This window comes from Stegodyphus dumicola, chromosome 2, assembly GCF_044657685.1.
Source record: "Stegodyphus dumicola isolate Sdum_Otavi_A_Nest chromosome 2, ASM4465768v1".
NCBI classification, from domain to species: domain Eukaryota; kingdom Metazoa; phylum Arthropoda; class Arachnida; order Araneae; family Eresidae; genus Stegodyphus; species Stegodyphus dumicola.
Window position 1 is genome coordinate 73,670,701 of NC_140769.1, and position 25,659 is coordinate 73,696,359.

Below are 25,659 nucleotides of genomic sequence, written 5' to 3' on the forward strand. Positions count from 1 at the left end.
TTGCTTTCGCCCTTAGGACCGCAAAACATGATACAACGGGAAAAACTCCTGCTGAGTTATTTCTAGGCAGAAAGATTATAACACCGTTAGATAAATTATTTTATGTGCAACAAAGAGCCCCAGAATTTAAAATGGGTGATATATAAAAACTAATAAAAGAAGCAAAAAAGAATACGGAAGTAGCACAAAAAAAAACAGAAGTTATATTATGATTTGAAACGACGAGGAGTAACTTATAAAGTAGGGGATGAAGTTTTAAAAATTAAGCATTCACTTTCTTCAGCACCAGAAGATAAAACTGCCAAATTTTTTCCACGATTTGAAATGCCATATGTTATAGAAAAAATAACTCACGCTGTTGTAGTGTTAAAAGCCAGAAATGGTGAAACCTGTTCCGCAAACATTGATCAAATTAAGCCCTACTTCGATCGTAATAAAATGCAAATCTTTTCAGATCTTTTGCAGGATCCGGCACGGCAGACACCGCAGGTACAAGTTCCAGAGGTGGGAAAACGACAAGTACAAGGGCAAGCCAATGAGAGACAGAAGCAAGTGAAAAGAAAATTGCCCCGCGGAAAAATTGAATGTAACAAGAAAAAGAAGCCGTTCCACCGTCCAGAAAACAGAGTTCACGAACACCCCCAGAATGAAGAAGGGAGAAGGACGACGTATGTGAAGAGGACCAGGAGAAATGACGGGCAACTATAACCCGGCTTTAAAACGGAAGATCTACTCATCCGACAGAACTCTCCGCAGCAAAAGTCGCCGAACTGCGGAAGGGCCATCAGCGGCGGAGGAAAAAGTTCAAGGAAAGTTTGAACAGCCAGCAACGAGGTCCAAGCAAGAACACGGAAGAAATTTCCCGGTTCCGCCAAGACCAGCTGCCATCAAACGGCAAAGACCACAAGCAGAGGAGAAAAGGAAAGTATTCAAGGGTGGGCGTACTGGTGAAAAAAGGAAGCTTCCAGAGGAAAGCACTGAAGGGCGAGCCCGTACAAGAAGGAGGATAAACCAAACTACTATCTGCAGTACCTTTAAAGACTGGGCCCAGAAAAGGATGTCCGAATATTAGAAAGATAAGTAAAATTTTATGTTACTTTGCAAACTTAAGTTAATCTTTCATTCTTACTGCAAGTGGCAGATTTCAAGAAGTTTTACCTCATGCGAGGTCTACCTTTATCGCCAAAAGGGCGAGAAATTAGTTGTGACCGATTTTCGTATTATGTTTTTCAATTACTCGCGCGTAAAACTAAAGTTGATGTATAATAGCGTTGTGTAAAAACTTAAATATTGTAAAAAGTTATTGTATAAATTTTATTTAAAACATTCTAGCAAGAGAGAAGTTTTAGTCTGAAAGACTTTTTGAAATGTAGTATTATTTCAATGTAGAAAGAATTGGCACTTGCTTTGAAAAGAATAGAAGTTAACAATGTACTACTAATGTATGTTTTCAAATCTGTAAAATTAACGGCATGTTGATATGAACTGTTATTTTAAATGTTAAGAAATACCCCGTGATATGGTAAAAGTGAAAGTAATGTTAAAAATTTGTTATTCGTGTGACTGTAAAGATTAAATCATGGCGAATATGTGGTAAAGGTTGAATGATGTAGTTAGGCTCTCTGACGCTACACTTTAGAGTTAGCCACTTTTAGAATAGTACCTCAGGGTTTAGAGTTGAAATTAGGGTGTGTTAAGAGGTCTCGTTATGTTGAATTTTAACACGTTAGTGTTTTGATTGTAGGAGGAAGTGTGGCACACGTAGACAGAAACACATTCGTGTTTGGTGTTCTTTTACAACACATGTCAGAGAGCACAGGGAGAGATAATTAAAATAGTCATGAATGAAATAAGAATGTTAAGAGAAGTATATTCTATATGTTATTTGCAATGTCATTGTGTAACATTTCATTAAACTAGTTTTCCTTCCAGATCTCTGGAAGCAACCAGAATTGAATAAAGCTCCTGTTTAGATGCAGTACAGATGAAAAAAAAAATATTGTTGTATATCCTGGGAGCTGCTATTGTAACAAATTTCTTTCTTTTAAATTTCTAGTTTCTAGCAAAGTTATAATTGTAAAAGATTGGCCTCGCGTTAGGTTCTAAAGCTAAAAGTTTTCAACAAGGTCGTTTTAGACCTCAGTTTCAAACTAATTAACTCTGGCGGAAAGTATGTAAGGATCTTAAGTTTTACTAACGTTTATTTTATTTTAAATCTTTACTATCACTTCTTATTTTCTACTTCCGGCCAGAATTATAAGCGTGAAGGTTTTTATGCAAAGTTTGTCTGGCGAACGCCAAGTATTTAAGTGTGGCCTTTTTGCCAAGCGAGGAAGAGGAAGCAGTGAGTTCGAAGCAGGCCGCTTACCTTAGAAGTTACGCAGTTGCTATTTGCCTTCCAGGCCAGAGGTTTTAATCCTCTTGATAAATTAAACGTATTGTAGTGTTCACAGTCTTGTGCTACATACGTTTCCTGTTATTATAAGGCCAATCTTCCACGTGTATTATTCTAAAGTTAAATTAGAGTTTAGTTTTATTTTTATACTTTTACGTTAGACCCCGAGTGGCGGGTCATTGTATTCCGAAGTACGGAAGTTATTGTATATAGAGAAAAATAAAGGGTTTTGTATACCCTTCGTCTGTATCCTGTCTACTTACTACAATTAGTGAACATAGCTTTAGTAAGCTCTCTGTTCCTAGTCAGGTCCTTGTATGTTCCCGAAGAAGGTTAGAAGGAACATTGAACCTGATAAAGCAATGATAACGTACACTGTGCACTGATAAATCTGATATCACCATTCAATAATGGGATAGAGGAGTGACGAACTGGCCTGGAAAAGCGGTTCATATCTGAATTAACTTTTACTAAAATCTGAGCAAAATGCATGTTATGAGCGTACCCATTTGTATTGGCAATTAAGTAATAAGAGATGAGCTTGCTTTGTTGTTTTCATAAACACAAATACCTCATTAGGTACTCAACTGTAGCAAATATTTAATTTCTAATGATTTTGAATCCGCTTATCTTTTAATGTACATACAGAAATGCATAAATTTGTTAAGCAAAATATCAAGATTAATTAGAATGCGGTTTGCATAAAGAAGAGGTATTCAAGAAATTAACATCTGTTAATGTTAGATTTATTTTACAATAGCTGAAATAAATTTTTCCAGCTAATTAAATTCGCTCAAGATGAAAACTAATATGCAAAAATAAAAATTCGTGAAACAATATGGTTTCTCAATTTGTTCCTAGATGGCAGCACAAGATTTTGTGAAACTACTTTCTCATAGTTTTCTTGTAAATGATGGTATTTATTACATTTCAGACTCCGCTATGACGAACCGTCAGTTACAACAAACGTTGGCATAGCCAGGGAGGTGCAGGGGAATTCCCTTGCACCCCTCTAAACAAATGCAACTCTCTTTAATTTCAACTCATACAAGTTGGCGAAAACTTTTTCTCTGTGTTTTTTTTCAGTCTTGAAGTTTTAAAAGTAAGCAACTGCCGACCACCACTTAGGGTCGCAACACTCTTTTGTTGTCTTAAACGATATGAATGAGTAATGAATATCTGGTTGTATTTCCCGGAGTTTCCTGTAAAATCAGCAAATTTAATAACTGCGCATCAGTGTAATTTAATCTTAATACTATCTTTAAAGATTTAGTTAGTTCATAATAGCAAAGAAAGCGAGGGCTATTTGCCTAAGGGAAAGGATGCCTTCATGGAGGACTTTCTAATCTATTATCTCTAAAACTGTGATTTATTTTTTACTTCTTGTGGTAGATGTGACAATATTAGTCAGTTTCTTATGATTCATCATTCAGTTCTGACGCTTTTTGGCGTAATCAATTTTGCTTTTTGGATTGGATATAACAAACTACCGGTTACAGAGTTCCAAATTTCTGGGTCCTTGAAGTTCGTTATAGAAGGGTTCTATTGTATTTAGAAACGTTAAAGTTAGTAACTTTCATAAAGGCTTCATTAGCTTAGTTCAACAAAATTTATGTCATTCTGCTTTTCTTCTGTGAATATTTATTAGCGTTACTTTTGAAAACATTGGAATACTTCTAACAGCTAGTTACATACGCTTCGAGTTTAGCTTTTAGTACAGATGAATGCCAATTTTCTTGTCTAACTGGATGACCAAATGGGCAGTGCGAAAATACAACGGTACCCATAGCAATCAAATTTTGAATAACGTACTCCTCCACCCGAATATGAGCACCTAGAAGTTCGACTTTGGTTTATTATTTTATTTCATATTTTATAAAATCTTAACGAATTTTTGATTAAAGATCTCAACGATTTCAAAGCGAGCAGTGGCACTGTACGGAATAATTATCTCCAGCGAGTAAGACTGAATATCGAAAATCCTAATGATATGCTGTTTTAAATATTTTTAGCCCAAATGCTTTTGAAACGTGTATGTGCGTGTAAATGAAAAAACGCCCTTTGGAGGGCCTTTGGAAAAAACGCCAAAATATAAAACTATATGTTTAAGAATGTATGTCTATGTGTTTAAGAATTTACCGTGATAGCAGGAAAGACAATAAAAACGGAAAGTATAGTGTCATAAGTTTACAACCCCTACCTGAACAATATATTACTGTATATCAGTTTATGTCCTACGCCACGCCTGAACATGTATCACCTCAAGCTGCGATGTTCTTCCATCGTTAGCACATTACACCAAGTGACGACGAACATACTCTAAAATATTCCTAATACTTGTAAAACACTAATGTGAATATTTTACATATGAGATGCCAGAAAATTAGGTACAAAAGTTCACAGAAAACCTGATAATTTCAACTGAGAAACTGATAAATTCACTGAGAAACTGAAACTTTTACTGTTGTTACTGCAGGATAAAGTAGCAACAGTAATAATTATACAATTATGTTTTTGAATCGAACTTCTAGCTTAGACATTTTTTCTTCCTTTTTTCTTCCTTACATTGCGGCTTAAATTTATGCTGTTCTTTATCATTGTAATCTAAAAGTAATTGTTTCCTACCTTCTATTTTATTCAACGTCTAAAAAACTCGTAAAACTTTACACTGGTGTAATTTGTTTTCATTTGTACTAAAATTACATGGTTTCTAAGAATTAAAAGAATGGCAATTAACTACGTTGTGCCAATTATGTGCAGTTATAAACTAGTAATTTTTAAATTTTTTACAACTTCCTAAAAAGCTGAGACTTTTTCTCACTTGCATCACAATAATTCAAAAGATTTGTACCAATCTTAGTTATACGAGGATTAACTTAGAAACTCCTTTCTCGTTACGGGAATCTTTTTAAGATTTTTTTCCTTATTTTATGGAAGTGTTTGTTTCGGAGGTTACTTATTATAATTTTTCAGGTGAACCGACTATGATAGACTTTTTCGGATAAATTGAAGCTAAAATTAAGAACTAGAATCCAGGTGTTTAGTGGACTTCACGGATAGAATTGTAGACTTTTAATGGCTTAGGCTAGTTGCGTATTTCAAAAAGTAGTGTTTTTGGTCTTGCACCTTTTTTCATGATAGACTATGTTATTGTTCAAATAAAAGTTTTTCATTAGTATTTAGTTACCTGTAAGTTTTGTATTCCTACGTTAACAGTCAATTGCCTTAATATTTAAGTAACATAAGCTAGGTCCAAATCAAGATTATGTAAAGGATTTAATTTCAGAGCTCCAATATGAATTGTTTGATCACATCTTGTAGTAAAGGTACATTTTGTTAGTAAAATGTCTTAATAATAAGAAGTTTCTTGCTATTAAAAATATTTCACAATGACGAATTTTATTCATTAAGTCAATTTCTGCAATTTCCAACTATCCTTGAAGTAAGTGGGAAATTAAAAATATGATTATCCAGTAGAGTTCCATATTCGCGTATAATTTTGGGTTCGATAAAAATTTATTAATGGCTGGGCTCATCAACGGCTGAAAAGGCTGCTGAAGGGTGATAGTGGGACTTAACGGTCTGATCGCATATGCACTTTTAGGATTTTCTGGATGTGTAACGCGATTACGAGACAACTACATTGGGAATGTCCTCAACGAAGGCATCCCTTCCTAAAAGCGGAAGCCTTTACTTTGCTTTGTAATAATCTAATAAATCTAATCCATCCTATGAATATCCGATAATTAGAAAGCATTTCTGAGCTAGAACCTCACAGGAAAAAGAACATTATCTATTATACTGCAATCTATTCATTCACATCATAAGTTTAGACCGTCTTCTGCTTAACTTCTTTGATCTGACAGAGTCTATATCAAGTTCATGCATTGATGATGGCTAAGACAGAGCCATTGCCTGCTGAACAAGGCTTTGAGACAACACTAAAAATCACAGGCGACGGAAATCGAGGCTATATTATTTCTTTTTCCCTATCATCAGCCTCGTGAAGGGACTTTGCACTCCCCCATTTTTAACATCCTCTATGTCTCACGGGCACTATACATTTGCAAACACCCATGCCTTTTCTGGAATTCAAAGCCAGTCATATGACAGTCATCTTCGCTAATCATCATACCGAAAAGAGCGGCATGATGAATATAATATCGTTTGATAATATAAATTAATGAGAAACAAAGATTATTTAGATATGATTTAACTGTATTACTATTATTGTACATATCTGTAACTATTTAAATCCTTTTTATTGCATTGCCATAATACTGTGCATTGGTTTGCTTAGTTACTCGTTAATTTGCTTTGTATTTATTGCCACGTATTTTCAATAAATCTTTGTTTCTCATTTGGAATTGTTGATCTTTCGGTTCTCAGCATGGCTGCGTTTAAATTGTAAACATTAGCTCATATATAACATGACATATAAGTAAATAAGCTTCTCACGGTCCTTGGCCACCAAATCTTCGCAAAACTTCGTACTGCGCCAGACCCGTGCTCGTATTATATTACATAAATGCGGCTCCAAGAACTCAGATGAGTTTTCATCCTCGTACCGAATTACATTAATTAGAACTTCAAACTCTTGGTCTCCTTTACGGAACTGTTTGAAGTTTTTGGGAAATGCTGCTAAGAACAGTAAAATCATAGAATAACCGCTGCAGTATCTCAGTATAGGACGAGTTGCTATGTTGTTACTAGTTGTTATTTGACTGTGAGATTTATCAAGCGAATGGCAATTTAAACTTTATTCTGGAAGTGAATCTGGCAACTGATGATATTTCTGATGTGCTAAAGACTTACTTAATAACCATGTAATACTTGAGCTATTTGCTGATATTTATTGAGCTTCGCATATTTAAATTTTTGTAATAAACTGTTAATTTATTCCTATTGCCTGGAGTGATCATTTAGAGATATATCAATGAACTCGTAGCCTGCAGCAATATAGTACTATAGTTTACAAAACATAGTAGATATTGCAAGTAACAGCTAATAATGTAACAGTATTACTGATAGCAGATATTTCTCAACAAATGAAATGTTTAAAAGCCTGCAGCGTATATAAAACAATTGAACGTTTTCATCAAGTGGAGGACTTTTCACTGTTTCTTGGGAACATCGCCAGCAAAATATGCTGGCATTGTTCCCAAGGATAATAATCACTAGCATTCCCACTTCGCATGCGGATATTTAAGGCTTTCTTTATTACTTAAAAGTAATATGTTGAAAACATTGGAAAGTTACCGAGAACTGCGGAAATTCTCTTCACGTGTTACTGCAATGGTTCGACTTCGGTTTACTAAATTGGTAGAATTATTCAGATGAAGATTATCAGCGTTGTACGGAACGTTTTAAGCAGATACTTGTAAACACCTCAATTCATCCCAATGCTTACAACAGAAAAGAGTTGTTGATTTAAACAGCACTATACTACGCAATCACAATCAGTTCCTGGTCTATTTTTACGTTTGTTTACATTTCAGTCATTGTCACATTTGCCGCGTGAAAGGTTGCGAAGTTTACGTGTCAATATGTCGGTTAATTTTAACTTTTAATAACATACATGTGTTTATTTTATGGTAATAATCATACAATAGTCCCCAGATGCAATTTTGGATATTACAAAACTAAAAATAATTATCAAATTAAATTAATTAAGTAGGCTTAAAAGTTTAAACTTCTCTTACATTTTGTGTTGTATTACATAAGATATACATATAATATGCGTATATGTATGTATAATCCAGACATTTTCAACATTAAGCTTAAGAAGAAACTAATATTTTAAAATGAAGATTTTGCATTTCAAGTAACTAAAGAACTCATATTTTATTTCATAACAAAGGTACTGCAAAATATTATTTAATAAATATTCATTCTTTTAATTGAGCTTTGAAAGTAGCTGAAACCTTGAAATATTTAAAGTGTATATCGTGAATTAATGATTATAATCTATGGTCACAAACAAACAAGTCTATTTCTTCATCAAATAAAATTCATTTCTAAGCTTGCATAATGCTTCTCATAAATAATATATACTATTTTAAATAAATTAAATTCTTAAAATAGAGTTTATTTTGAAAGTCATATACTTGTTTCCTACAATATATTCTCTACAGAAATTAGATTAAATGCTATATAATTAAAATAATATATATCAAGTTAGACCATACAAACTTCTGACGTTTTTCTCAATTTCTTTTTTTTTTTTCTTTTTGATTGTTTATTTGCTTGTTTCAAAATAAACACAACATTGTAATAAATCAAGTTTCAGTTTTACAGATAGGAAATGTTAATGCATTTTCATTTAAATGTAAATGATTTTCTTTATCATTATGCAAGTATTTTGGGGCGATTTTACTTGGAATGCACTTTATCTTAAATTCCATATTACTGCAGTAATGTAATGAGGTACCTTTGACTAGAATAAAAAGCTTATTAGACTTCATGTTGTTTCCAAGGCAACTAGGAGAAACCATATGACGTTTCCCAAGTGTAAAATTATCAGCCGCTGCTTCAATCATTTAAATCTTGATTTCTTCAAATTAAGGTGAATAAAGGACCTAGAAAAATTTATCTTCTTTAAATTTTAAAATATTAGTTTATTTCCAAAGCAGATTAAAGACCAACTAATCTTTTAGTTGAAGCTGAAATTATTTCTGCTATTCTATTTTAAGCTGAAATTAAGATAGCTGTTTACTTCAAATTTTAAAATTACGTACGTTCTTCTTAGGTATGGATCATTTATTAAAATAATTATTTTTATCCTACGATACGCAACAAACTTTCGAAGTTTCGCTTTCTTCGCAAGTTGATTGCCGTTTAGTATACGCAGCAGTAACTGTTAAATTAGCAACTGTCTTGAAACTCACAGCAGATCTCAGAGACCTTATGTTACCATCATTTCTACTAGGTAGATTACGAAGTTTTTGTTTGGATTCTTCATTTTCAGGATCAGCTATGGCAAGAACAACGAAACTGCCATCGACACCCCCAACAACAACTGACAGACCATCATGGGTAGTAGTGAAATCACTGGCTTCAGCGGCTAATTTGTAATTTGCAATCATCTTTCCATTACTAACACGAAACAATCGTATTGTTTGCCTTCCACTGTGGTAGTATAAAACATAGTTGTCAGTTCTGTTGAATTTCGCAGTAACGGCAAATACACCTTCACTAACAGGTGGTATAAGTACCTTTACTGTTTTTCCGTTCCGTAGTTCGATCATTTCTAAGCCACCCTGGTTAGGGGCGACTAAACCGTACCTTCCGTCCCTGGTGCAGGCTCCATTCCACCTTTTGATTCCACGAACAAGTCTCTTAGTTTCAATATCAACAATCCATGATGCATCATTGCTGACGATGACGATGGTCGATGCTCGACCAGGAAACTGGAAGATCCCGCTAAATCCCAAAAGTTGTATGCTGACCAGAGGTATTTTGAACATGAAATTTCCCTTCTTAATATTATGCACCAGAACCACTTTTTGAATTCCATCCATGCTTAGTAATCCAAGGTTCACATTGTTTTTGGTAATGACTGCAGGTGACGGAACTTCACACGGAAAGTTGAAAGAGTATGATAATTCACCAGAAGGCACCTGTCGCATGGAACACTTCGATTCCTTATCACTTTCAGATGTGATGACAATGATAATCTTATCTTCTATTCCAAGAAGTAACTGTTTGATGTTTGCATGCTTTTCACGAAATATGACACATCCCTGCGAAAGAAAAAAAGGCAGTGAAGATACAAGAGTTATTATAAGGAAGTAAAATTAGCAATTTTTATAGCATTTAGCAGCTTCTTACCATTTTCATTAATAGTATGCGTACCTCCTCATAACAAAACCTAAACCATACTTTGTATACTATTAATTCTTATCGAGCATTTATTTGGATTTTATAAAAGATAGGCATAGTATGGACCGATTGTGTTACCCAACTCCGATAGATATTATAATGGAAGTAAAGTGGATCATATATTCTCTGACCTCGATCAACACGATTCTTGTTGGCACCTTTCCAAGCGTTTAAACCATTATCTACAAAAATATTCACTTGCTTGGCAACATAGAAAGACTCAGGTAAGACAAAGTTTCCAAAAACATTTTAATGTGCTTAGAAAAACATTTAACTGGACTAAGTTACTACAATATCCGCTAAGTTTGTTGCAAAAGCTGTTCAAATATTAAAAAAAATGCTAAAATATTATGGAAACTTTTGGAATGTACAAAATATTTTCAGATATACCTTATTGTAATTTACACTAAATAATAAGAAGGAGAAGCTAATCCTTCCTCATTAAATATTCCTACTTAGTTACTCATTTGAAACTATGTTTCAGATCACTAATGTAAGGTTAAATATTCATATTATGCGTGTATAATTTCTATTCCCATAAGTAATTATTTATTAATTCTTTCTTCTTGAAAGTTATGAGTGTTTATGAATATCTGTAACCCTTAATACACTGACTACCAATAAGAATTTAGACACATGTGATAGAAAAGAAAAACTAACTTTATTCAAAATCAATAGTTGGTAGAGCCTCCACGAGAGGTAATTACAGCGTGGACCCTCCGGGGTATACTTTCCACAAGTCTTTATATGACAGCTAGTGGTATTTTCTTCCACTCGGCTTAGAGAAGACATAGAAGTTCCTTCACCGATTTTGTACGGGTAGTGCACCCCTGAATTCGGTGATGCAAGTCGTCCCAGAGGTTCTCGATAGGGTTCAGGTCTGGACTCTGGACAGGCCAGTCCATTCGATGAACTCCATTGGCACCATACCAAGCCTTGGTTAACGTCGAAACATGACAACTGGCATTGTCGTCCTGAAAGTAACAGGGGTCCAACCCGTAAAACTGCCACAACGTAGGAAGCACATTGTCATCCAAAATTGTGCAGTAGGCATCGGAGTTGAGCTTACCATGAATGGGGTCCAAGGGTCCCAGCTCATACCAGGAGAAACACTCTCAGATCATATTCCACCTCCGCCGAACTTGACTGTTGGCACAATGCATTCTGGCAGAAGACGTTCTCCAGGTAGACGCCAGACCCAGACCCTGCCATCCGAACGGTAAAGGGTTAACCTTGATTCGTCACTCCAAAGAACCCGTTTCCACTGATCTACGGTCCAATTTCGATGTGCTTTGCAACACATTAACCGAGCAGCGCGGTTGGACTTTGTGATCAAAGGCTTATGGGCAGCAGCACGACCATGAAAACCAAGCAGATGTGCTTCCTTACGGATGGTATTCAGTGAAACAATACTCCCGGATGCCTGTTGAAACTCCTCGCGGATGAGGGCTATCGGTTGGGTGCGGTTCTTCCGAATTTCTCTGAACAGCATACGTCGGTTTCTATCCCTCAGTTTCGTTGGTCTGCCGACTCGGGGCACATTCCGACAATCACCGCTCACCTTCCACTTCTTAATCACATAGGCCACTGTCGATATTGGGTACTTCAGATCGCTAGATATGTCCCTTAAGGATCGGCCACATTTGTGATACCCGATAATTATACCTTTCTCGAAATCAGAGAGCTCCGAACTGCGAGGAATCTTGCATGCGACTAAAGCCGATGCTGTTTCCTACACGATATATACCGGCGGAGTCCGTGGCGTACCTTGGGACCGCAGATATCGTCATTAGCATTAGGTGTCCAAATACGTATTGGTAGTCAGTGTATGATAGTGCTAGCAAGCGTCAAACTGCAGGAGAAAAATAAAAATATATTTTTAATTCTTTAAAATTTTGCAGTTGCGTACATCAATCATTTAAATCTATTCTTGTAATTTTTTATTACAATTTATCGATTACTTTTATCTTTAAACTGCCTTCTGGTTTCTAACAACTGCCAAATTTTCTTTTACGCTCTTCAAAAAAAAAAAAAAAAATTCTGAAACTTGATCGCAGAGTAATTTTAAAATATATATTACATATTTTGTTGCTTAAATGATAACAATATTTTATTACTATTTGCAATATTTGTGTTTCATACTATCCTCGTCTCTCAATGCGTAAAAGACACGTGTATTAGTTTCATTACCAAAAATTGGTAAATAATATGGTAGCATCAATTGTGTAGTTTTTCTGACATACTTAGACCGGTCCGGGTGAGATACCTACGGTATATAGTTTCGAGGGTGTCAAAGAATATTCAAGCTTAATTTATTAAGAGTACGTTGAGTTGTATTGAAACCATAACTTTTACTTTCATATATATTTAAAAATAAGATTTTTGTCATATATTAAAATATAGTTTTTACCCCAAGTAAAAGTTCTAGTAAAATGCAGAATTTTATCATCCTTTTAATACATTTGTTAAAAAGTGCGGTTTTTAACAAAGGAACATGTCATATTTTATACTCATCTTTTTTCAATAAGATTGGAAGGATTCATTGCATTCCTCTTGCATACTTTGGAGGTGTAAATGATTAGCACATCTAGCTGGCAGCGGGGTGTTGAATGGCTCGACTTTCGACAGAGGCACAGTAGGTGTCTAACATTCCCACTTCTGAAAAGCCTAAAACTGTTTAAGATTTTCAGAAGGCTCTAGACCTTTCTTTAGGCCTAGAGTTTCTGAAAAGCCGTCATCACATGATGTCCATCAGTATCACGTCTACAAACTACCCTCAACAGCACGACGGCAGAAACATTTCCCAGAAATTTTATTTTCGGGATATCTGATTGGTTGACTTGTGCGAAAATTATTTTAGAGAAATCGTACAAGGAAGAGCCCTTCAAACTAAACATTTTCAGTTCAGTTTCCAAAAGTCTCGTGTAGCGAACTGGCTTTCAATGAAGCATGTTTCGGCTAGGAACCCTTTAGTGGTAAGCACTGGACTAGCTCCCTTCTAGGAAACGTTTCTTCTAGCGTCTAGCCTCATGCGTCTTCAGATGTGACAACGCCGTAATAAATCTGATACTGGTGCTCATGATAGACATCTCAACATCACTTGGATTTGGTCTACCGGATATCGTGCTTTTTTCCAGTTGCCTCTTAGCGGGACAAAATATAAGAAAATACCGCAATTTCCCTATGTGCTCTTGTAAGTGGTTGGCATATCCAGCTAACAGATCGAAGATCCGTAGTTCAAATCCCGAATAGAGTACAATGCTATTTTCGTGTTTCCTGTTTCAAAAGCTTAATATGCCTTTACAAAGTTACGTTATCTGATATATTCATTATTCCTGTGTACTTACTCTTTAGTATTTCACATCTAACATCCCCCTTAGAAACTAACATTGACAGACTTTGGAAATCTATAACCGCGGATCACCGAGTGACCCATTTCATAATTTTAGATGACCACTCGAGTTCCGAATATATAATATACAGAAATAAATTATAAAACATAAATACGAAATCAGCATTTGCAAAATACATAAAAAGTAAATTTAAATAATAACAGTAACACTTTTGTTTGATTACAAAGTTGAAGTACCGAGCATGCATTTATATTTTTTAATAAAAATTCTAACATAATTTCAAGGAGAAATCGATAAGTTTTGCAAAGCCTATCCATAATCCATAATTTTAAAAAATGCCTTTAGAATTTTGCAAGCAACTTATAAGTGTAAGATAATATTCTTATGGATAAAATTTATTTTCAATGAGAAGAGAAGCAGCTTAACTACCGAAAATTCAGATGCCTGAATTCGTCTTAAGACAATTAACTATAAACCAGTCCTGACTAGATGTCACAAATTGTTAGCATCAAGGGACCCATTGCTATTTAAGAGAAAAATAAGTTCATTAAGTTTTTAAAACAATTAAAATTATAGTTTTAATTTTTATGTTTAAAACTGTATGCGTATTGTAATTATTTCTTCCATGAAATTGATCTTACTATTCAAAGGAAGACTGTTCTAAAATGAAAATACCACTAACCCGGAACGTCTTCTTAATACACAAATTTTGGTTGCTTTTGACCCGCAGCCAAACATGTTTGCCGACGTTTGTAATAGAGCATAAAATATATGCATATGTACAATATACACAAATGAAAAGGCTGTATTACCACTCTTTGGCTTTTACTTTGTCAAGAGATGGTTAGCCACTGAGTAACAAACCCCCTTCTTCTGAAGAATCTTCTTTCTTTTCCGTACACTTAAAATTAACGAAGGTACTAAATACAGGATGATTATAATTAAAGTTGCAATTTCAAAACGCACTAACTTTAAAACTACCGGTCAGAATGACTTGATATTTTACCAGAACAATCGTGAGGCAATAGAATTTTGCTTGGTGAAGAAAAGAAAAAATAGTTCCAAAATGTGCCTATAGATGGCGTTGTTAGGGTTCACACGGCTTTTGTGGAGGAATGCACATTACTAAGACATATTACATGTGCCGCACAGACATAGCTGTAATAAAATGCAGAACACTAGCGGAGCACGTAATGCTTTGCCTGAGTGCTTCATCATGGCTGACAAAGAAGGACCGCGCTCTGCCCGTGAATCTTTTCTATCAGAACGGTGACTCTGCGTTAACAGCTATCAGGAAGTTCTGGACATGAAAAGGCATAAAATTCGGCCTCATGACCACTTAACGGCCCTCGGAGAAATGATAGATAAATTCGAAAAGACGTTTATTTGAGGTGAAACGAGGTAGCGAACAAAAATCAGTTACGGCGGCGGCAGGTACAAGATGGGGCCACAACATTCATTACAAGAATAGACGAATAGTGATGCAGGAATCAGCAGTTTACGGTTATCAGCAAGTTGCGCAATGTCCTATGGAACATCTTGCGCTGTTATCCGTGCAAGATAACTCGTGTACAGAAGTTGCTACTTGCACGTGAATCGTTTGTACATTGATTTCTTGCCTGAATGGAAGTGAACAATGGATGGCTAGAGAGCATTCTGTGGTCTGGAGAAACCCATTTCCATTTGCAAAGTTTTGTAAATACTCAAAATTGAAGGATATTAGTGATTTAGAATCCGTTCACGCTACAGCCATTACCTCTTCAGTCTAAAAATGTCACTGTGAGGTGCGGAATAATTGTAGCGTTTGTCATCGGTGCGTTCTTCGTCAAGATCACACCTGCGGTCCCGTTAACTGCACCATTTTTGTCAAGCAGTATGAAGCATTTTTGCTTAACCATGTCCTTGGGGCAATTCTGCAGCGTCAGTGTGCGGATCGCACAATATTCATGCAAGATGTTGCTCCTCCGGATATTGCTACTTGTGTGAAGCAGCTGCTGATCGCTCATAAAATTATAAGCCGCCATTCTCCAACAGGGTGGTCGCCACGTTCACGCGACTAAACCCGTGTTATTTTTCTGGTTTCGAAGATACCTGAAGAATGTTGTTTATATTGGGTAAATTGGAAATCTGGCCGACTTGGAGGCAAGCATCACGCACCACATTCATAACATCAGCACAGATATCTTCCTAACTATTGTGGAGCATGCCATTTTGCGCTTCCAACTAGTAGCGGAACAAGGCGGAACCCATATCGAACAACATATGCGTTAATCATCCGTTAGGTGTTTGTTTCTTGAAGCTCCTCTTTTTCTCTTGCCACTGTTATTGGTTTCGCTCTATACACGTATTATTCAAACTGTTCGCAGTGAACATGTCTTTTCGCCTGTCGTAAACCCTTGTAGTCTGTTATTTCCTTTTGTCTAACAACATTCCTGTGTTTAACCATTAGAAATTTCCCCTGATAGCGCCATCTATCGGCACATTTTTGGAACTATTTATACTTCGCCAAACAAAATTCCATTGCCTCACAATTGTTCTGGTAAAATATCAAGTCATTCTAGCCGGTAGTTTTAGAGTTAGAGCATTTTGAAATTGCAACTTTAATTATAATCACCCTGTAAATAAATAAACGTTTTTTAGCACTTCCTAAAATTAAAAGTGCCTCTCCTACAAAAATAGTGTCTCTGTCTCAGTTTTCATAAAAATGTAAAATGCAATAAGTAAAACTTTATAAAAGCTCCAAGATATATAAACAATATGAGACTTGATTTACTAATTTATGTTAATAAAATTATAAAACTAATAATTAATTCGCTTCAATAAACTACAGTGAAGGAAAATAATTACAAAAAACAGTATCCAAGGTTGAGGAATCAACTTTCTTCTCGTCAAGATGTTTTCTTAGATTGTAGACTATTCCAGCTTTTGATGACTGTCTTTGAATGAATTTCATAAGAATTTTATTTACTTTCAAGCTTTCAACGAGAAAAATACTTGTTGTTGTTCTATCTAGGTACATTTAATCCGCTTTAATCTATCGCATTAATTTTAGCAAATACTTTCTTGGAGATACTAGTAAATGACCTTAATGGTAGGAAAATTGATTTTTTTTTCTTTTGTAGTAGAGCCTTATTTCTTGGAGACTGACAATGCTAAGATACGGATAATGCCCTGTAAGCTGATCTGTGTTGGTCTTGTTTAATTTAGTTTCTGGGTAGATGTTGCTGCTCTCAATGAGAGTAAAGGTATTGAAAGTTATGATAGTTATGATATGATCGACATAGCTGTAGGTCTAGGTAATGTTTTGTAAATCATTAGATAGGAGTGCACGAAGGCATTGAAATTCTTTAGAAAGAAAGATACAAATTACAGATATGCGACGAAACATTTGTGCCCATTGGGATGTCTGTCACACACACACATAAAACCCCAACCATTTCTGAGTAACCCCTTAATACTTCAGCTGTTTTGGCGGTGTTTCGTGAATTAAGTTGAAACAGAAAAAAACCATGACTTCTTTAATAGGGAAAACGATATTTTGTGCACCTTTTTAAAAACATTTTTACCTTTCTCAAGCTCCAAATAAGAAGATTCCCTGATTCCGAACTTATCACATGACGTCCATCGGCTGTGATCACAGCATGCGTTACAATGGCCCCCACAGGTGAATCCACCAGTTTACTCCATAGTTTACCAGTCGGTACACTCCAGACACCAACGCTGCTTCTGGTAATAGTTACTGCCAATTCATCATCGGCAGAAAGAGTGACGGCATCAATGGCCATATCCATGCGATCAATGGTGTAGACTTTCTCGAAAATGTTCTTGATGTTCCAGACCTTTATAAATAAAAGACAATAAGTATTTTCAGACTGTGGAAATTATTTTATGTTTTACCAACAGTTATCTTGATTTAAACTCTGTCATATCTTTCCTTAATTCATATAACATAGGTTAGAATAGGTACCTTAATTCTGTGCCACGAGATGGCGGTTCTACACAGTCACATTTTAATGTCTTGAAAATAGCATGCTAAAATTGAAATAGCTTTACGCGAGTAGAAATAACTTAAAATGCGCATAATCGTTTTCTTATTTGTAAAACTGTTTCAAAAAGAAAAATGTATGATATTTTGCCTTGTATTATTTTTCTCAATTTTTGTTTTTAAATAAATGTTTCAAGCATAGTTTCATTACGTTGTATTTTGGACAATCACAAATATAACATTAGTCTAATTATTGATTTTTATTCATATTCTATACGAATGTATATACGTTATACTTAGTTATTGGTGGGGGAATAATGTTAAGACAGTCGACCGTAGCTGTTCACAAAATCGCATTGCAAAGTGTGTGTTGATTTTTCTAAGTGTCTAAAAGAAGTTTCCTTTTGTGTGAATCCAATTCATTATATTTTTTTCAGTAGATGCATATGTAAGCAAATGACGCGTTACACCAAAAAATGGTGTTATTTTTGCTATTAGAAAAATATACTTTTTTTCCCAGTTGAGCTGGAACAGGTGTCATACCAGAAAGTTATGTAAATTAAATCCTCCGCAAGAGAGTTTAAAACGTAGCGAAGGCTAATTTCAGTTTATGCCTTAAGAAACTAAAACCTGCCTTGCTGTTCATCAGAGCTAATGCTAATGTGTTCGGAAAGAGTTATTACTGGTCGGAGCCAGTGCCTTTGTGGCATGAGATAGGCAAGACCCCTTTAAAGAGATTGACTAAAGTTAAGACCAGGTGACTTCTCAAGAGATGATTTTAGTAACTGTAAATTTTAAAGCAGATAGCCTAATGTAGTAAAAATGTGTGTCGATAAGAAACCGATCCTTTTCATTGTAAATTGACGCTTCACTTGTAACCCACTAGGACTTCACAAACGAACTTCTCTTGAATTTTAAATCTGTGCCCTGCACATATGTAAGTTGATTGTAGCGAGGGAGATAATTAGCAAAACGTTTTAGCAAATTATGTTCAATAAAGTATTGTTAGTTGAATATGCTTTAAGATAGTTTATGTGGTAGCATTGCATGATGTTTCAAACGTTTTTCAACACACGAATATTGAATAAAAATTGATTTTCAAACATAAAATTTAAAGCAAATCACAATTTCATACTATGGCTTTTACTGTGATGTAAGTGATTTTACTGTCTACTGTTAATTTCAGTGTTTCCGCTTCGGCAAAATGGTAGTGTGCGTATGTTACTTCTTCGGCGATTAATTAAGTTTCAAATTTCCTGTAAAGGAGACTGTTATCTTTTCAGAAATATTGGCATTTTAAGTCCATCGAGCCTGATTTTCTGCTGAAAGATTTGTGACAGGTGAAGAGATAGATTATCTCTTGACTCCCTCCTACGGAGATATTACCAGACGAAAATTGGATGCCTCAAGCAAAGCATAACGATCACTACCAATTCTTAACGGCTGTGAACAAAACCATATGCAAAAGCGATCCTTCATAATTATTCCCGTAAACTTAACGGTATGGTTTCGAATCCAGAATTCGTAAAGAGCCACAATGGCGAAAATAATTTTTTATATTTTGTCGTAATACACGGTTAATTATTTAATGTTGCCAAAGGACTAAAAAATTAACTGGCTCTTAGATGGATAACTTCTCTGAGTAAAGCTAACTTCAGGAAGCAAGAAAAACTAGCTCATATGCATGCTAACACGAGAAATCCATGAATATCCATTGCAGCCACCCTTTTGCAGGAAACTACCATGAGCTTTAGTGACTGTGTATATAAATGTTATGTGTGCCGTAGTTTATGATACTTATTTTCATTCTTTGACTTGCAAATAGGCTATGTAGCTTCTGCTTCCTTTTGTTAATAATTGCTTTAAATGCCTTAATTGCCAAAAATGTATTTATTAATGCCTTAAATATCCAAATTATTGTATAAGTTGAGTCCCTAGATTCATTGCCTTCAACTATCTGTAAATTTTCGGTGCGTGGTTGTTCTATGCATGGAAACCATAATTCAAACCTATGCTTCTTAACTCCAACAAAATAATTTGAAAAAACAAATATTATTAAATACTGTAAATCTTATAAAAAAATAAACTTTTTTAAACAACTCGTTATCTATACTCACAGGGAGAAAGCAGATGAGAATACTATGCGACTTTATTTCCGAGGATGGTTGTTTATGTAATCCGAAACCAAATCACCATACAGGTTTTTAAATATCTAATTAAAAAAAGTGTGAAATGGATTGCAGAATAAATATTCTGCAAAGCGGGTTAAGCTCATTACTCGAGGAATTCAAATAAAAGGTAGTGGCTTATTCAGAAGAGACAGGTTGTCCCAAAATTATGCTGAACTTTCAAACTTAACGACAATAAGGATAACTGAGTACTATATTTGGCTACTGATACAAGAAACAGATTTACATTTCAATCGCAAAATACAAAGAATTTCTAAGAACGCTTTTACACTCCTTATTCGAAGAAATATTAATGGTGATATTTTTGTAAGTTTCATACAGCTTTTATTTCGTTCATATTAGTCATTATCACTATATGTGCTAATTCAACGGGCAAAAAATATGAAAACGTGAAAAAACGCAAAATAAGGAAAAAACAACCTTAGATGGGAGTAGATTCTAAATAAAATTCTATTGATTTCGAGGGCGATTTTAAAATCAAAATTTTTCATTTTGTCTAATTTATAGAAAAACACAAACTCACTCTTCAATATAATTTTTTTCAACAACACATTCTCAGCGAAATTGATTTGATTTCATACTGATGTAACCCTGGTCATGAAAGTATAATATCTAATTATTTTCTATAATTTTCAGATTATAAATAAAACGAAGCAGAGGAAAAAAGCTGCAATTTATTGCTTATGTAAGTCTTATGATGATCTCATAGCTAGAGAACCTAGTCACAAAGTTTTGAGAAACAGAGACCATTCATTTTAGTATACTGGTATTAAATTCCGAAGCTTAAGTGCTGGATGCCTGATAATGGAAAGCCTAGCTCGTCTCAGTCAGGCAGAAATGATTCTTAAACATGAAAAGTCTTAAACCTTAAAGTCTGAGGTTCTCAATCAATGCAGAATTCTTTCTCCCAAGGGGGGATGTGATCCGTCTTTTATTTAGTGGTTACGTATTTAATTTTAGTTTTTTATAAACATAAAAAAACTACTTGTAATCAAAAGTTTAGTGTTTACCAACATTTTCTATATTTTTATGCTTAATTTATAAAATACATTAAAAAGTAATCTAAATCTTAAATAAATGTATACACGTATTTTTCAGGATATGTTCGATCAGGGTTTCTTAAACTTTTTTCAGTCGCGACCTCTTTTTATCACTGAGATTTTTTCGCGACCCTCAGGACCCCATAATATTTATAAAAATTTTATGGGGGCCCCCATAAGTATTGCACAACTCCGACACACGCGGGAGTGAAACTGTCGATTTTTTTACATGTACTGTACTATACTATTGCAGTTTTAGGTCATTAGATTTAATTTCTAATTTTAAGACATAGGACAATGTGAAAATTTTAAATAATTTAAAGACGAAAGGACAGCGTCACGTGCAAAGCAAGGAAAATGAACGTTTATATTATAAAAAGAATAAGTCGAAATGTTTTCGTTTCTTTCTTTCTCTGTATTGTCTTATCTTTATCTATTTTCAGATACATTGTGTAAAAATATTTGGTAATTGTAAAATTATTATAATAAGTTAAAGAAATATCAAAACTGCTCAAATTTTTGGTGACCCCCTGCTGAGTCGCGACCCACAGTTTAGGAAACCCTGCGTTAGATGATCTAACGGACACCGTTGAACACTTCCTCTCGGGATCTTTATTTTTTTCTCTCTTGATGTGTATAAATAGTGCATTTACCAAAGGATTTAGTTTTGTAAATGATTAAAAAGTTTTCCTGCTTTTTTTAAGTATGATGTAAATTCTAATGTAATTGCGAATTTTATCTGTATTTAAAATATATTAATTTATATCAGTATATTTATAGTTTATATTATTCGCCTTTAAATAGTAGCTGATAGAGCGTTTTTGTGATTAGTTTAATCTTTTCTAGATTAATGGTTTTTAAATTAATAATAAATGTAAATAAATATCTTGAAATTAAAGCATGCCGTGTGTTTAAGTAAAAGGAATTTTGTTTTAATTTTATGCAACAAAAAAAAAAAATAATAATAATAATAACTGGAATCTCTTTTCTGAAGCACTTATTTTATAACACAACCGTCAATTCATTTTCTATCACCTAGTGCAGTGCTTTCAAACTGATATTGGATCGGACAGAACGCGCGATCTGAAAACGGCTCACGGGTCAGAATTTATTTTCAACAAACTGAAAAAAAAATTATTAACAAAATAAAAACCATTTAAATAAATTTTAAAATTCCCTTACTAGATATTTATCAAAACATACATAAACAATAATAATAATATCGCAAATAAAAAAATCAAACTTATATTTACTTTCTGTCTGAAATCTGAAGTTTGCTATTAGTAAGATACTTTTATTGGTTACACTTTGTAATTCAAATATTTTGCTATCTAAATATTAAGTTCTTAGACTGAAATTTCTTTTAAAATATTCTAATATGCTTAATTAAGCATTAAATAACTTATTTTAATTTAAACTAAGAATAAACATATTATGAAAACTTTCTAGTTTTCGGAAGAAAACTAACAAGTGAGACAAAACTTGAGAATAAATAATAAAAATTCAGTCCTTCTCTCATATTTATTAAAATTGTCTTCGATGCATAAATAAAAATATATATTTTCGTATATAAACAATTGTAAATTTCTTAATTTTTTTAAAATAACTTGACACTTGATGGCGTTTTGTTTCTGATAAAATTTGCAGATTTGAAAAAATATCTTCATCACGGACTGCAGATGCAAATCAATGCAAATAAATTTAGTTTTTATTCATTTTCAATTATATCACATTGTGAATTAATTATCTCCATTCATAGACTTTTTGATGCGCAATTCATATTCCTTTTTAATGGAAATGAATATAATATATACTTGGATTTCAAATAACTATAAAATCTTGAAATCTGTGAAACTGTATTTGCAACAAATAGTTAATTTAAATGTTTTCGCCACATAAAATTGCTTCAGGGGCCGCAAGTTTAAAACCACTGATTTAGCGTGTGTGTATGGGGAAGACCTAAAACAATGTAGTGTTATTCTCAATTTCGTGGCTACGTTCATCGTGTCAAAGTAATTAGAAATAATTCATTTCCTAGCATGAGGGATATCTTTTACAAGGAAGATTCAGTATTTTAGCCATTTGCAATATCCGCAATTTTTGACAAGATTGGCAAAAATATTACTAATAGAACATTAGTTATTTAAGGGCAGTTTCAGCATAGTATATTTTTAAAAATGGACATACTATTTCACTTCTGTGATTATTTTAGTTGCAAAACTTTTTGTCTAACTGTCGCACTTGTATATTAAAGCCTGCGAACTATGGTTCCAAAAATTATTAAACGTGTGTTTTGTTGTTACTAAACTATTAAAAATATCATATCTAGCACAAAATGTATCTAATTTCCACTTTTAGTGTGGCTGATGACTATAACAAATATTTTTGCCACTCCTAAATCAATAAATTTCTTCTCTTTAATAATATTCCTATGCAGTCCCATAGAATTCAAAGTCTAATTCCATATAATTGTGTAATGTTGCGCGCTTCCAACCTGCACGCAACAATAGTGGTGACTGCTAAGAACTGGAAAGTAGACAAAGTCTTGAGAAGGGTTTAAATCCCTTTTTATTCAACTTTAGAAATTACAAATGCGTGCTCTTGACGCTCACAAACTACGCCAACCCGGCGGTAAAATAAAAATAAGAAACTAAAAAGAGATAATAACAAGTGACTAACCACGAGGCTCTCTAAACGTAACTAACCTCACCGCGTTCTAAAATACCGCTGATAATTCAGCAAACTTCTGAATATTACGTTGAAAGATTAACAATTTGCCGAGGCAAGCACACAGGCCGAAACGCGTGGTTCTTCAATTTCTAACTAGCCACCTCCACGCTCGTGAAGCAAGAAAGCACACTTTCGAACTCGTTTCCCTTCTATTTAACTCAGATTACTTCCGCTGACAATTTGAATCCTTGCGCGTTCTACTAAAATTTACATACTCTGGCATTGGCAATTCCAGGGGAAGGTAAGGCTTGACAGGAAAGATAGTTTAAACTTAAAATAAATGTTAGTTAAAATAAATATAAACCCTACATTTTCCGCTGCCAGAATTTGGTAAATTTGGAAGGAGGTCCTAGAAACGACCTGTTGAAAAGTTTCCACAATTCTGAACTAAATTTTAAGAGCCTCTTTTACATAAAAAAAAATCTGTTATCTCACAAAAGGTAGAATAAATTTCTGTAGATACTTGTTTAATTCTCTCTTCTTACAGCAACCTTTCCTGGACTTCAGCAATCAATCTGTTCTCTTCCTTCCAGCATCTGGAAGGAAGAGAACATCTGGAAGGAATAAGTATCAGTATCTTTCTAAATACATTATAATTTACACTTTCTTGACACTGAATAAGTTTTTTGTTTTTGAACGATTTAATTTCCTTAGTTACTGCTTAATTCACATTCATTCAAGTATTCAAACATGAATTTAACTTGGCTCTCCACCGTGTGTGGTGTCAAACGAGAATATTCGTGTTTTAGTATTGCAACACTTCCCCTAACCACAATGATTTGTTAGAATTCAACGACCAAATAGACACACCTTACTCGACATTCTACAACTCGATGAGCTACTTTAACATTCTTAAAATTCAAGTGTAGGTGGAGAACCTACAAAACACATTCATTCTAAATTCCCCCTCATTCATCTTTAGGCATGCAGGCTTTCGCTCTAAAGCATGATTTTATCTACAGTTTAATACTTAAATTTGAATTCATTGCTTTTGAGCATTTACTTTTAGCATCTAAAATTTTATACTTCTAGACTAAATTCTACTTTTACATAACTTTCAAGGATTTACGTATATTTACAAAATTCTAATCCATATAATTTTTACAATTTACCATAAAATGAATAAGAGAAAAATAAATTTTTACTTTACTTATTCTTCGCCAAGCTGGCGGCACTGAAACTAAAGTTCTTATTAATACAAGAATACGAAGTTATTTTTATCTTTGGCCAAATTTTGGCTTTAACATAACAGAATTAGTCTTTCGACCAACAGAAACTGCTTGTTCTTAGATTTTATACTTAAAGAAAATAATACTTTTGCCTTAGCTAAATAAAGTGAAATAAAACTAAGTCTCAACAGAGACACATTGACTTCCGTCAAAACATAGAACTTCGTATTTACGCATAACATTTCGGAACAAAAGAAAAACATTTTATAGAAGATTCTAACTTATCTTTGAGTTTTCGATGATTGGAACTCCGACATCCTCTTCTGGCAGAACTGCTCCCACGTTATAGGTTTCATCGACGTCAGTCGTCTCCTTAGGGTCCTTCGAGTGTCGTCCACGTTGCTTTTTCATTTTCGCCCTCTGCATGCTGGCCTCTTGGAGTGGTAGTCGTCGGGTTGCTCTCTTTTCCGTTTTGCCCCTGGAAGGCTGGTCTTGGTGTCTTCCGGTCTGGAATCATGCTTGAATTTCTTCTGTTGGTGGTGGTCTTTTCGTTTCTCCTGCTGTCTTTTCGTTCTCGGGAACGGCGGCCTTGTTTGCACCTGACTCTCTGGCCCTGGAAGCGTTCTCCTCGATGTAGAATTTCTACTGCGATACGTTGTAAATGGTGTTTTCCTCTTTACCACAGTTTCTTTACGCGGCGGCTTTGCTTTCTTGTATTTCTTAAATGCTGGAGTCTGACTGTTTTCATTTCTTCTTTTCGGTACCGTCGCATGACTTGTAGAAGGGCTAGGTTTCTCTTCAGTTCTCTGCTTCTTGGGTGGTGGAACGGGTGACGTTACTTCTGGACCTTCTACTTCTTTTACGCTTGAGTCCTGCAAGAAACTTTTAAGGATTTCAAAATCATTTTGATTATAATA

General features: G+C 34.4%; 1 protein-coding gene across 1 annotated transcript in view; it reads right to left on the minus strand.

The window, feature by feature from the left end:
- Positions 1-8,280: 8,280 nt before the first annotated feature.
- The window catches only part of LOC118192991 (NACHT and WD repeat domain-containing protein 2), a 36,824-nt gene continuing 19,445 nt past the window's right edge, over positions 8,281-25,659 (minus strand). The window contains exons 6-7 of the mRNA XM_035364019.2: positions 17,196-17,468; positions 8,281-10,137 (exon numbers count right to left, since the gene is read on the minus strand). Coding sequence (XP_035219910.2) covers positions 9,178-10,137; positions 17,196-17,468 — 1,233 coding nt within the window. The 3' untranslated portion in view covers positions 8,281-9,177. The remainder of the gene's footprint in view (positions 10,138-17,195; positions 17,469-25,659) is intronic.